The 15130-nt window shown below is 45.2% G+C and overlaps 1 protein-coding gene across 1 annotated transcript in view; it reads right to left on the bottom strand.

The window, feature by feature from the left end:
• The window catches only part of LMNTD1 (lamin tail domain containing 1), a 242410-nt gene that overhangs the window by 187822 nt on the left and 39458 nt on the right, over positions 1-15130 (bottom strand). The window contains exon 2 of the mRNA XM_038741112.1: positions 11650-11775. Within this exon, the coding sequence (XP_038597040.1) occupies positions 11650-11775 (126 nt within the window). The remainder of the gene's footprint in view (positions 1-11649; positions 11776-15130) is intronic.

Raw genomic sequence — 15130 nt, 5'->3', positions numbered from 1 at the left:
CTGCTATTTACCCACTCTTATTGACTCCCATACTCATCACCCTCACTGGTTGTTCTGGACATTTAACTCCCTCCTCAGTCCCCCTGCCCCCCAGTCTCCCTCAACCCTTGCCACAGTGAGCTGAACACCTATTTCATCAACAAAATTGATACTATCAAGCGCGATCTCCTAAAAGTCTCCCCAGTCCCTCCCCTCTCCTTCCCTTCTTCAACTTTCCCATTTTTCCCAGCAGTACCTCTAGAAGAAATCTCCCACCTTCTCTCAAAATCCACTCCCTCCACCCAAGTGTCCGACCCATTCCTTCACACCTCATCAAAACACTTGCACCTTCCCTTCTTCCCTCCCTAACAGCCATCTTCAACCATTCACTTTGCAATGGCTTCTTCCCCACTGCTTTTAAACATGCCCATATCTCCCCTATCCTAAAAAAACCTCCCTTGACCCCACGGTTCCCTCTAGCTACCACTCCATCTGCCTCCTACCCTTTCTTTCCAAACTCCTGCCTCATCTTCACTCGCTGCCTCAAATTCCTCTACTCCAACTTTCTCCTGGACCCCCTCCAATCTGGCTTCCAACCCCTTCCCTCCTCAGAAACCACCCTCTCAAGGGTCTCCAATGACCTCCCTCTTGTCAAATCCAACAGCCTCTACTCCATCCTAATTCTCCTCAACCTTTCAGCTGCCTTTGACATTGTCGGCCGCTCCCTTTTCCTGGAAACATTATCCAACCTCGGCTTCACTGACGCTGTCCTCTCCTGGGTCTCCTCCAATCTCTCTGACCGCTCATTCTCAGTCTCTTTTGCGGGCTCCTCCTCTGCCTCTCACCCCCTTACTGTGGGATTCCCTCAAGGTTCAGTTTGGGGTCCCCTTCTTTTTTCCATCTACACCCACTCCCTTGGAAAACTCATTCGATTACACAGTTTCAACTATCACTTCTATGTTGATGACACCCAAATTTACATCTCCAGCCCTGATCTCTCTCCTTCTCTGTATTCTTGCCTTTCCTCCTGCTTTCAAGACATCTCTACTTGGATGTCCTCCCGTCAACTCAAACTTAACATGTCCAAAACAGAACTCCTTATCTTCCCACCCAAGCCCTGTCCTCCCCCAGACTTTTCCATCACAGTTGACGGCACCAACATCTTTCCTGTCTCACGAGCCCATGACCTTGGCATTATCCTCGACTCCTCTCTCTCGTTCCACCCACAAATTCAAGCCATCACTAAATCCTGTCAGTTCTACCTTCACATCATCACCAAAATCCACCCCGTCCTCTCCCTCCAAACTGCCACCACATTAATGCAAGCACTTAGCTTATCCTGCCTTGATTATCATATCAACCTTCTTGCTGAGCTCCTTGTCTTCTGTCTCATCCCACTCCAGTCCATACACCATTCTGCTGCCCAAATCATTGTCCTTCAAAAAAATTCAGGCCACGTCTCCCCACTCTTCAAGAAACTCCACTGGTTGTCCATCCACCTCTGAATCAAGCAAAAACTCCTCCACATTGGCTTTAAAGCACTTAACCAATTGTCCCCTCCTAGCTCACCTCACTACTCCCCTTCTATAACCCAGTGTGCACACTTCGTTCCTCTAATGCCAACCTTCTCACTATAGCTTGGTCTCATTTTTCTAGCCACCAACCTCTCGCCCACATCCTACCTCTGACCTGGAATGACCCCCCTCCTCATATCAAACAGATATTGCTCTCCTTCACTTCAAAGCCTTATTGAAGGCACATCTCCTCCAGGAAGCCTCCCTGACTGAGTCCTCCTCTCTTCTTCTCCCCCTCCCTTCTGTGCCACTCATACTTGCTTCTTCTTTCATCTTCTCTCCCTTCCCCACTGCACATATGTATATATCTGCATAATTTATTTATCTATTTATCCATTTACTTATTTAAATTAATGTCTGTGTTCCCCTCTAGACTGTGAGCTCACTGTGGGCAGGGAATGTGTCTGATGTTACATTGCACTCTCCCAAGTGCTTCTTAAGGTGCTCTGCACACAGTAAGTGCTCGATAAATTTGATTTAATGAATGAATGCTGTGTGGTCTTGGGTAAGTCACTTAACTTCTTCCCTCATCTGCAAAATGGGGGTTAAGACTGTGAACGCTGTGTAGGACAGTGACTATGTCCAACTGAATTATTTTGTATCTACCCCAGATCCCAGAAGAGTGCCTGACACATAGTAAGGGCTTAACAAATACCACTCTTACTATCATTATTATTCTTCTTATTATTAATAACCGGTATTGAATCCTCAATTTACATTTGAGGAAACTGAGGCCTAGAGAAGTGAAGTGACTTGCTCCAGGTCACACAGCAGGAAAGTGGCAGAGCCAGGATTAGAACCCAGGTCCTCTGACTGCCGTTCTGTATTCATGAAGGTCACGCTGCTTGCTAACACATTAATTAGTCAGGAAGGCGGCCCCAACAGCCTGGCTGTTGGAGTCCTGGCCCTCTTTGAATTCCTGATATTAGCCAGATGCTCCAATGAGCCTCTCCTCATCAGGGGTTTGATCGAAGAGCTGGCAATGCTCCACCACCCGTGGCTTGGAAGGATCAAACCGACCACACACTGAAAAAAGCAAAGACAGCACAAACCATAACTGCCAGGGAACCTCTCAATCCATTGATAGATGGGATTTATTAAGTGCTTACTAGGCATAGGGCACTGTACTACGTGCTTGGGAAAGGACAATACCCTAGTCAGCCAGTCAATTGTATTTGTTGAGAGCATCCTGTGTGTAGGGCTTTGTAGTCAGAGGTCATCGGTTCAAATCCCAGCTCCGCCACTTGCCAGCTGTGTTACTTTGAACAAGTCACTTAACTTCTCTGGGCCTCAGTTCCCTTATCTGTAAAATGGGGATTAAGACTGTGAGTCCCACGTGGGACAACCTGATCACCTTGTAAACTCCGCAGCACTTAGAACAGTGCTTTGCACATAGTAAGCACTTAATAAATGCCATCATTATTGTTATTATTAGGGCACTGTACTAAGCGCTTGGGAAAGGACAACACTCTATCAGTCAGGGAGACAGTCAATCATATTTACTGAGCGCTTACCAGGTGTAGGGCACTGTACTAAATGCTTGGAAAAGGACAATTCTCTAGACCATCAGTCAGTCAGTCAGTCATATTTATTGAGTACTTACTGTATGTAGGGCACTGCAGTAATAATAATAATAAAAATGATGGTATTTGTTAAGTGCTTAGTATGCACTAAGCACTGTTCTAAGAGCTGGGGTAGATACAAGGTAATCAGGTTGTCCCATTTGGGGCTCCCAGTCTTAATCCCCATTTTACAGATGAGGTAACTGAGGCCCAGAGAAGTGAAGTGACTTGCCCAAAGTCACACAGTAGACAAGTGGCAGAGCCAAGATTAGAACACACGACCTCTGACTACCAAGCCTCAGCTCATTCCATTAAGCCACACTGCTTCCCTAAACTCTTGGGAAAGGACAACACTCCAGTTAGTTGTATTTATTGGGCACTTACTGTGCATAGGGAATTGTACTAAGCCCTTGGGAAAGGAGTCAGTCATATTTATTGAGTGATTTCTGTGTGGAAAGCACTGCACTAAGCGCTTGGGAAAAGACAATACTCTAGTCAGTCAGCCAGTCATATTTATGAGAAGCAGCGTGGTTCAGTGGAAAGAGCTCGGGCTTTGGAGTCAGAAGTCATGGGTTCAAAACCCGGCCCCACCAACTGTCAGCTGTGTGACTCTGGGCAAGTCACTTCACTTCTCTGTGCCTCAGTTACCTCATCTGTAAAATGGGGATGAAGACTGTGAGCCCCCAGTGGGACAACCTGATGACCTTGTAACCTCTCCAGAGCTTAGAACAGTGCTTTGCACACAGTAAGTGCTTAATAAATGCCACCATTATTATTATTATTATTTATTGAGCACTTGCTGGATGTAGGACACTGTACTGAGCTCTTGGGAAAGTATAACACTCTAGTCAGTCAATCAGTCATTTGTATGTATTGAGCGCTTACTATGTGCAGAGCACCTTATTGAGCATTTGGGAGAGTACAGAATAACAATAAACCAGACACATTCCATGCCCACAGCAAACTTATAATCTAGAGGGGAAGACAGACATTAATATAAATACAATTACAGATGGGCAGCAGCAATCATATTTATTGAGCACTTACTGTGTGCAGAGCACTGTACTAAGCGCTTGGGAAGTACAAGTTGGCAACATACAGAGACAGTCCCTACCCAACAGTGGGCTCACAGTCTAAAAGGGGGAGACAGAGAACAAAACCAAACATATTAACAAAATAAAATAAATAGAATAGATATGTACAAGTAAAATAAATAAATAAATAGAGTAACAAATATGTACAAACATATATACATATATACAGGTGCTGTGGGGAAGGGAAGGAGGTAAGATGGGGGGGATGGAGAGGGGGACGACGGGGAGAGGAAGGAAGGGGCTCAGTCTGGGAAGGCCTCCTGAAGGAGGTGAGCTCTCAGTAGGGCCTTGAAGGGAGGAAGAGAGCTAGCTTGGCGGATGGGCAGAGGGAGGCCATTCCAGGCCTGGGGGATGACGTGGGCCAGGGGTCGATGGCGGGACAGGCAAGAACGAGGCCTAACGGTGAGGAGATTAGTGGCGGAGGAGCGGAGGGTGCGGGCTGGGCTGGAGAAGGAGAGAAGGGAGGTGATGTAGGAGGGGGCGAGGGGATGGACAGCCTTGAAGCCCAGGGTGAGGAGTTTCTGCCTGATGCGCAGATTGATTGGTAGCCACTGGAGATTTTTGAGGAGGGGAGTAACATGCCCAGAGCGTTTCTGGACAAAGACAATCTGGGCAGCAGCATGAAGTATGGATTGAAGTGGGGAGAGACACGAGGATGGGAGATCAGAGAGAAGGCTGATGCAGTAGTCCAGACGGGATAGGATGAGAGCTTGAACGAGAAGGGTAGCGGTGTGGATGGAGAGGAAAGGGTGGATCTCAGCAATGTTGTGGAGCAGAGACCAGCAGGTTTTGGTGACGGCTTGGATGTGAGGGGTGAATGAGAGAGCGGAGTCGAGGATGACACCAAGGTTGTGGGCTTGTGAGACGGGAAGGTTGGTAGTGCCGCCAACAGAGATGGGAAAGTCAGGGAGAGGGCAGGGTTTGGGAGGGAAGACAAGGAGTTCAGACTTGGACATGTTGAGTTTTAGGTGGCGGGCAGACATCCAAATGGAGATGTCCTGAAGGCAGGAGGATATGTGAGCCTGGAGAGAGGGGAAGAGAGCGGGGGCAGAGATGTAGATCTGGGTGTCATCAGCGTAGAGATGATAGTTGAAGCCGTGGGAGCGAATGAGGTCACCAAGGGAGTGCGTGTAGATCGAGAACAGAAGGGGACCAAGCACTGAACCTTGGGGAACCCCCACCGTAAGGGGATGGGAGGGGGAGGAGGAGCCTGCAAAAGAGACTGAGAATGAATGACCGGAGAGATAAGAGGAGAGAGGGAACATGTCTACTAAATTTGTTATGTATCCAACTAACCGTGCCCAACCTGGTTATTTTGTATCTACCCCAGTGCTTAGAAAGTGTTTGACGCATAGTAAGTGCTTAACAAATACCATAGAACAACCTATAATACGTAATATAGAATTTATAATTCATGTAGTGCTTACCTCAGTGTTCCATACACAGTATGCTCTGGGCATGTCACGCCCCTCTTCAAAAATCTCCAGTGGTTGCTATCTACCTCCATATCAAATAAAAACCCTACTAAGAGCTCACCTCCTCCAGTAGGGCTTCCCAGACTGAGCCCCCTCCTTCCTCTCCCCCTCCCCATCCCCCCGCCCTACCTCCTTCCCCTCCCCATATCACCTGTCTATATGTTTGTACAGATTTATTACTCTGTTTATTTTACTTGTACACATTTACTATTCTGTTTATTTTACTTTGTTAATGATGCGCATCTACCTTTACTTCTTTTTATTCTGATGACTTGACACCTGTTCACACGTATTGTTTTGTTGTCTGGTCTCCCCCTTCTAGACTGTGAGCCCGTTGTTGGGTATGGACCGTCTTTATATGTTGCCAACTTGTACTTCCCAAGTGCTTAGTACACTGCTCTGCACACAGTAAGAGCTCAATAAATACGATTGAATGAATGAATGAATGAATAAAAACTCCTCAATATTGGCTTCAGAGCTCTCCATCCCCTCGCCCCCTCCTACCTCACCTCCCTTCTCTCCTTCTCCAGCCCAGCCGGCACCCTCCACTCCTCTGTTGCCACTACCCCCCTCACTGGGCCTCATTCTCACCTGTCCCTCCACCGACCCCTGGCCCATGTCCTACCTCTGGCCAGGAATACCCTCCCTCCTCACAAACTAGCAAACTTCCCCCCTTCAAAGCCCTACTGTAAGCTCACCTCCTCCGGGAGGTCTTCCCAGACTGAGACCCCCTTTTCCTCTGCTCCTCCTTCCTTCCCCATAGCCCTGACTCCCTCCCTCTGCTCTACCCCCCTCCCCACCCTACAGCACTTGTGTATATATGTACATATTTATTATTCTATTATTTCATTAATGATGTCTATACATTTATAATTCTATTTATTTATATTGATGCTATTGATGCCTGTCTACTTGTTTTGTTTTGTTGTCTTTCTCCCCACTTCTAGACTGTGAGCCCATTGTTGGGAAATGATTGTCTCTGTTGCCAAATTGGACTTTCCAAGTGCTTGGTACAGTGCTGTGCACACAGTAAGCACTCAATAAATATGATTGAATGAATAAGAGCTCAATGAAGCATTCAACTGATCAGTGGTATGAATTCAGCACTTACTATGTGCAGAACACTGTACTAAGTATTTGGGAATAAAACATAACTAGAAGACATGTTCCCTGTCCACAACAAGCTTATATAACAAGCTTAGAGAAGCAGCATGGCTCAGTGGAAAGAGCATGGGCTTTGGAGTCAGAGGTCATGGGTTCAAATCCCAGCTCTGCCAATTGTCAGCTGTGTGACTTTGGGCAAGTCACTTAACTTCTCTGGGCCTCAGTTACCTCATCTGTAAAATGGTGATTAAGACTGTGAGCCCCCCGTGGGACAACCTGATCAACGTGTAACCTCCCCAGCACTCAGAACAGTGCTTTGTACATAGTAAGTGCTTAATAAATATTATTATTATTATTATTACATAATAATACTAATCATGATGGTATTTGTTAAGTGCTTATTAGGTACCAGGCACTGTAATAAGTGCTGGGGTGGATACAAGCCCATGAGAGGCTCACAGTCTCAATCCCCATTTTACAAATGAGGTAACTGAGGCACAGAGAGGCAAAGTGACTTGTCCAAGGTCACCCAGCAGGCAAGTGGCAGATCCGGCATTAAAACCCAGGAGCTTCTGATTTCCAGAGCCAGGTTCTAGGCTCCTGCTATGACTGATTGATCGATTGGCAATGGGACGAAGTTGGTGGACAAATACCCTGCCCACAAGGAGCTGCCAGTCTAGAAAAATGAGTACAAGGAACTGATTCCGGAGAGAATAAGGGCAGGAAACAAGGAGGTGAAGCAGGAGGAGGAGAAGGAGGAGAAGGAGGAGAAAGATGAGGAGGAGGAGGAGAAGGAAGAGGGAGAAGAGTCACGGGCTAAGGACTGGGGATTACCAGGAACAGCACAGCAAGCCAAACTTTTGCAGTAGAAACTATGTTGCTGTCATTATCAATCAATAATAATAATAATATATATAATGTTATAATCTATAATATCACATGTAATAATATATAATATATTATAGTATATGATATATTATATTATAATTGTTATTATTGTATTTGTTAAGCACTTACTATATGCCAGGCACTGGACTACGCACTGGGGTGGATACAAGCAAATCAGGTTGGACAAAGTCCCTGTCTCACATGGGGCTCACAGTCTCAGTCCCCATTTTCCAGATGAGGGAACTGAGGCCCAGAGTAGTGAAACGATTTGCCTAAGGTCACACAGCAAACATGTGATTAGAACCCAGGTCCTTCTGACTCCCAAGCCCGTGCTCTATCCATAAAGAACTCATTGAATTCCTACTGTGTCCAGAGGAGTGTATTGAGCGCTTGGGAGTACAGTCTAACAGAAAGGGATGCACATCTGCCTTCTAGGGGGGTTAGTTTCTAGGGCAAAAATATGGATGTTTCAATAGTGTTTAAAGGGTTTGAATGTTTAAATAGGGGAGCCCAGATGTCAGTGCAATCAGAGAGCCCATCCTGACTTGCCCCCTTTTTCCACTCCCCTCCCAGCTCCACAGCACTTATGTCCATATCTGTCATTTATTGATTCCTATTAATGTCTGTCTTCCCCTCTAATAATAATAATTGTGGTTGTTACTAGTGTTGTTATTATAATTATATGATACAGAGAAGTGAAGTAGGGACCGTCTCTATATGTTGCTAACTTGTATTTATTTTATTTTGTTAATATGTTTTGTTTTGTTGTCCGTCTCCCCCTTCTAGTCTGTGAGCCCACTGTTGGGTAGGGACCGTCTGTATATGTTGCTAACTTGTACTTCCCAAGCACTTAGTACAGTGCTCTGCACACAGTAAGCACTCAATAAATACGATTGAATGAATGAATGAATGAATATGAGAGTGCTATTTGCCTCAGGTTCTGGAGCTATTTCATATTGCTCTGCTCTGGCGTTGAACCTCCAATCAATCTACTGTGTTTGTTGAGTGCTTACTATGTGCAGAGCACTGTACTAAGTGCTTGGGAGAGGACAATACAACAGACTTATCAGACATAGTCCTGCCTCAAAAATGAGCTTACCGAGGATACTCCAAAAAGAAAGTCCCCCAAGAGGGTGAGGTCAGTGACACATGTCAGGTCTGGGATTGCTGGGAGTTCAGTACAGTGCTCTGCACACAGTAAGCACTCAATAAATATGATTGATTGATTGATTGATTTAGCCACTACAGAAAAGATGAGCAGTGAGAAAGAGCAGTGTGGTCCCATGGGAAGAGTCCAGGACTGGATTCTCAAAACTAACTTTCTCTGAGCCTCTGTTTCCTCATCTGTAAAATGGAGGTTCAATACCCATTGTCCCTTCCACTTTGCTGTGAGCCTCACGTGGGATTGGGTCTGTGTCTGACCTGCCAACTCCATTGCTTAGAACAGTGCTTACTGCATAGTAAGACTTTAACAAAGCATCATCATCATCATCATCATCATCATCAATCGTATTTATTGAGCGCTTACTGTGTGCAGAGCACTGTACTAAGCACTTGGGAAGTACAAGTTGGCAACATATAGAGACAGTCCCTACCCAATAGTGGGCTCACAGTCTAAAAGAGTGGGCTCACAGTCTAAAAGACTATCATCAATGGCATGCTTAGTACAGTGCTCTGCACACAGTAAGTGCTCAATAAATGCAATTGATGATGCTAACTACGTGCAGCCCACTGTACTATGGGCTTGGGAGCGTACAATACAGCAAATGCCATAATGAGGGAAACTCACTAATCAAAATGAAAAAAATAGTTCTCAAAAAGTTTCAGAAGTTCAATGCTTCCAGTGCTTTGAATACTCAACAGATAAGGATGGCTATCAGGCATATTTCAAATCAGATGCCTTCTTTAATAAGCGCATTCATTTCCATCTCCCTTTCTAATGATTTTACAGCTCAGCATTTCAAAGAATTTATGGAAGAATGGTATCTGCATGAATTCCAAAACTTGTAGTGCTGGAAATGACATCTTCAGAAGCAAAATTCACCCCTAGAACCATCAATCAATCCATGGTATTTACTTGAGTGCTTCCTCTGTGCAGAACACTGTACTAAGCACTTGGGCGAGTACAGTACAATAGAGCCAGTAGACACATTCCCTGACCACAGAGAGCTCAGTGTCTAGAGGGGGAGATTGACATTAAAAGAAATTACAGATAGGGGAAATGGCAAAATAAAATGATATGGACAGAAGTGCTGTGGAGCTGGGGGTGGGGTGATAAATACACTCAGTTGATTGTATTTATTGAGAGCTTACTGTACGCAGAGCACTGTACTAAGTGCTTGGGAGAGTACAATATAACAAATGTATTCCCAGCCCATAGCAAGGCTTATAGTCCCAAGCGGGTGACAGACATTAATAGTAATAAATAAATAACAGATATGTACATAAGTACATAGAGAAGCGCAGTCGCTTAGTGGAAAGAACACGGGCTTTGGAGTCAGAAGTCAGGGGTTCAAATCCCAGCTCTGCCAATTGCCAGCTGTGTGATTTTGGGCAAGTCACTTCACTTCTCTGTGCCTCAGTTACCTCATCTGTAAAAAGGGGATTAAGACAGTGAGCCCTACATGGGACTATCTGATCACCTTGTAACCTCCCCAGCGCTTAGAACAGAGCTTTGCACATAGTAAGTGCTTAATAAATGCCATCATTATTATTATTAAGTGCTGTGGAGCTGGAAGGGGGGGTGAGTAAAAGCAGCAAATCAGAGTGATGCAGAAGGGAGTGGAAGAAAAGGAAAAGAGGGCTTAGTCAGGGAAGGCCTCTTGGAGGAGATGGGCCTTCAATAAGACTTTGAAGTGGGGGAGAGTCAATGTCAGATTTGAAGAGGGACAGCATTCCAGGCCAGAGGCGGGACATGGGCGAGGGGTGGGCTGCAAATAGTTGAGATGGTGGTACAGTGAGTAGGTTGGCCTTAGAGGAGTGAAGTGTGGCTCAGTGGAAAGAGCCCGGGCTTTGAAGTCAGAGGTCATGCATTCAAATCCCAGCTCTGCCAACTGCCAGCTGTGTGACTTTGGGAAAGTCACTTTCATTCATTCATTCAAATGCATTTATTGAGCGCTTACTGTGTGCAGAGCACTGTACTAAGCGCTTGGGAAGTACAAGTTGGCAACATATAGAGACGGTCCCTACCCAACAGTGGGCTCACAGTCTAGAAGGGGGAGACAGAGAACAAAACAAAAAATATTAACAAAATAAAATAAATAGAATAAATATGTACAAATAAGCCCCCCGTGGGACAACCTCATCACCTTGTAACCTCCCCAGTGCTTAGAACAATGCTTTGCACGTAGTAAGAGCTTAACAAATACCATCATTATTATTATTACTATTATTAAGAGTGCAGGTGGATTTGTAGTAGGAGAGTAGTGAGGTGACGCGGGAGGGGACAAGGGGAATGAGGGCTTTGAAGTCAACGGTGAGGAATTTTTGTTTGACGCGGTGGTGGATGGACAACCTCCGGAGGTTCTTGATGAGTGGGGAAACATGGCCTTAAAGTTCACCACCCTATTCCAGAACTGGCACACTTCCCTCCCAGGTCCCAGGAATGCAGGAGCCACTTCCGAGCCCTGGAACTCGCCCTCCGGAGCCGCGGCGGAGGGAGCCCAGGCTTGGACAGTAAACACCCTAGAAGCTCATTCTGGCCATCGAAGCTGTCTGTTTACTGTTGGAGTGTCCTCTCCCAAGCACTTAGTACAGTGCTCTGCACATAGTAAGCGCTCAATAAATACAACTGGCTGACTGACCCCAGAAACAAAAGGCGCCTGATGAATTATCAGCACTAAATGGGGGCAGACGAGCTCAAAGCCGGACGGTCCTGTGGAAAACTGTCTGCTGTCCACCCCTGTGACAGAGATGCTGAACGATGGGCAGGAATCGCTTCCTTTTGGCAAACGCCACCGAAGATGGGACTTACCTTCTTCTCCGCAGTTCTCACTTCCTCTCTCAGCTCAGCCACTTCCTGTTGCAGCCATTTGTTTTCTTCTTGCATTTGGCCCAGGTTGGATTGTTCATTGTTTAACTGCATCTGTAACTCCAGGAACTGCAGGAAAAAGTAGACGTCAGGAAGGGTCAGTAAGCCAAAAATACCACCACTTTATTATTAAAGAAGAGGGCGCACCTTGACGCAGGCAGAAAATACTACCACTTCATTATTAAAGAAGAAGCAGCATAAGAGGGGATTGAGAACAAGCCTGGTAATAATAATAATAATAATAATAACAATAATAATAATGATGGTATTAGTTAAGAGCTTACTATGTACCAAGCACTGTTCTAAGCGCTGGGGTAGATACAAGGTAATCAGGTTGGGCTCACAGTCTTAATTCCATTTTACAGATGAGGTAACTGAGGCCCAGAGAAGTGACGTGACTTGCCCAAAGTCACACAGCTGACAAGTGGCGGAGCCAGGATTAGAACCCATGTCTTCTGACTCCCAAGCCATGCTACTTCTCAAGGACCTGGGTTCTTTCCACTAAGCTACACTGCTTCTCAAGGACCTGGGTTCTAATCCCATCTCTGCCACATTTCTGCTGTGTGATGTTGGGGAATTCACATCACTTCTCTGGGCCTCATTTATCTCATCCGTAAAATGGGGATTAAGAGTGTGAGCCCTATGTGGGACAGGGACTGTATCCAACCTGATTACCTTGTATCTACCCCAGTGCTTAGAACAGTGCTTGGTACATAGTAAGAACTTAATAAATATGATCACTATTGTTATTATTACTGTTGTGTCTGCTATGTGAGACTGTAAGCTCATTATGGGCAGTGATTATGTCTATTTATTGTTATGTTATTGTTATGTTATGAGAAGCAGCATGACATAGAGGATGGAGTGTGGGCTTGAGAGTCAGAAGGTCATGGCTTCTGATATCTGCTCCTCCACTTGACTGCTTTGTGATCTTGGGCAAGTCATTTCACTTCTCTGGGCCTCATTTACCTCATCTGGAAAATGGGGAGTGAGACTGTGAGCCCCATGTGGGACAGGGACTGTGTCCAAACCCATTTGCTTGTATCCACCCCAGCGCTTAGTACAGTGCCTGGCACATAGTAAGCACTTAACAAACACCATAATTATTATTTTTATCACTATACTGTACTCTCCTAAGGGCTTAGTACAGTGCTCTGTACACAGTAAGTGCTCAATAAATATGTTTGAATGAATGAATGAGAGCACTTACTGTGTGCAGAGCACTGTACTAAGCTCTTGGAAAGTACAATTCAGCAAAAGAGACAATCCTTGCCTGCACCAGGCTTACAGTCTAGAGAGGGGGAGACAGACATCAAAACAAGTATTTATATAAATCAATAGAATTATCAATATACACACACACAAACATATATATATATATATATATATATATATATATACAACACATATATATATAAGTGTTGTGTTGTGGGGCTGAGGGAAAGGGAAAAGAGAAAAGGGAGCGAGTCAAGGTGATGCGTAAGGGAGGGGGAGCTGAGGAAAAAGTTGGGGGTCTTACTCTGGAGGATGTGAGCCTTCAGTAGGGCTTTGAAGGGGTGGAAGAGTGATTATCTGGTGGATGTGAGGAGAGAGGGCATTCCAGGCCAGAGGTAGGATGTGGGCCAGGGGTCGGTGATGGGACACGTGAGAAAGAGGCCCAGTGAGAAGGTTTACACCACCAGAAAAGAGGAGCGTGTGGGCTGGGATGGAGAAGGAGAGAAGGGAGGTGAGGTAGGTGGGGGCAAGGGGTTGGAGAGCTTTGAAGCCAATAGTGAGGAGTTTTTTCCTGATATGAAGGTTGATAGGCAACCACTGGAGATTTTTGAGGAGGGGGGTGATATGCCCAGAACGTTTCTATAGAAAGATAATCCGGGCAGCAGGATGAAGTATAGACTGAAGTGGGGAGAGGCAGGAGGTTGGGAGGCCAGAAAGGAGGCTGATGCAGTAATCCAGTTAGGATAGGATGAGTGATTATACTAAAGTGGTAGCGGTTTGGATGGAGAGGAAAGGGTGGATCTTGGCGGTGTTGTGAAGGAGAGACCAGCAGACTTGGTGATGGACTGAATGTGTGGGGTGAATGAGAGAGCAGAGTCTAAAATGACACCAAGGTTGTGGGTTTATGAGACGGGAAGGATTGTTGTGCCGTCCACAGTGACAGGAAAGTCAAGGAGAGGATGGGGGTTAGGAGGGAAGATAAGGAGCTCTGTCTTGGACATGTTGGATTTTAGGTGGTGGAAGGGTATCCAAGTAGAGATATCCTGAAGGCAGGAGGAGATGTGAGCCTGAAGGGAGGGAGAGAGAATGGGGGAGGAGATATAGATTTGTGTGTCATCCGTATAGAGGTGACAGCTGAAGCTGTGGGATCGAATGAGTTCACCAAGGGAGTGAATGTAGGTAGACCTTGGGCAAATCACTTCACTTCTCTGGGCCTCAGTGACCTCATCTGTAAAATGGGGATTAAGGGAGTGAGCCCCATGTGGGGCAGGGACTATGTCCAACCTGATTAACCTGATTAGAGAAGGAGCGTGGCTCAGTGGAAAAGAGCACGGGCTTTGGAGTCAGAGGTCATGGGTTCAAATACCGGCTCTGCCAATTGTCAGCTGTGTGACTTTGGGCAAGTCACTTCACTTCTCTGTGCTTCAGTTACCTCATCTGTAAAATGGGGATGAAGACTGTGAGCTCCCCGTGGGACAACCTGATCACCTTGTAGCCTCCCCAGCGCTTAGAACAGTGCTTTGCACATAGTAAGCGTTTAATAAATGCCATCATTATTATTATTATTATTAACTTGTATCTATCCCAGTGCTTAGTACAGTGTTTGCCACTAGTAAGCATTTAACAAGTACCATTATTATTATTATTATTATTATTGTTATTTAGAGGGTGCATAGCAACATTAATTATGTTACAGATGTCACCAAAATCTGCAAAGGTTCTTATAGTCCCTGTGGCATGATGGGAATATGTGAGCCAGTCCTAATTTATTTCCTTCCTCTGGGAGTTCATTCTTATTAGCATCACATTAACTCATAAAAAAGGACTTGAAAAATTTCAGAAAAGATCTGGCTAGACAACAAAAGAGTTCATTTCAATCTCCTCCACTGACCAGCTGTTACTGACAATTCATTCTTTCAATAAGTTAATTCACTTAATAATTATACCAGATAAACTGAAACATTTCACTTTTGAATTTTTTCTCTGTAAAATCTATTTTTAATTTAAGCTTTCGTCCCTGTCCACTTGCAGGCTTTCACCATCAATCTTGGCTCCTTAAAAGTCTCAGGCACCAGGATTCTTCTTATAGGCTGAGTAGAAATAAACCATGAATAAGAAATCATAATACATGTTCCTGCCTTTTTCTTTAGGGCTTTAATTAAAATTAGGCCATGATTTGTGAATTTAACAACATGACAGTAAATGAGAC

Source organism: Tachyglossus aculeatus, chromosome 2 (genome assembly GCF_015852505.1).
Source record: "Tachyglossus aculeatus isolate mTacAcu1 chromosome 2, mTacAcu1.pri, whole genome shotgun sequence".
Lineage (NCBI taxonomy): Eukaryota > Metazoa > Chordata > Mammalia > Monotremata > Tachyglossidae > Tachyglossus > Tachyglossus aculeatus.
The sequence above is the reverse complement of the archived record's forward strand: the minus strand, read 5'-3'. Positions and strand labels throughout refer to the sequence as shown.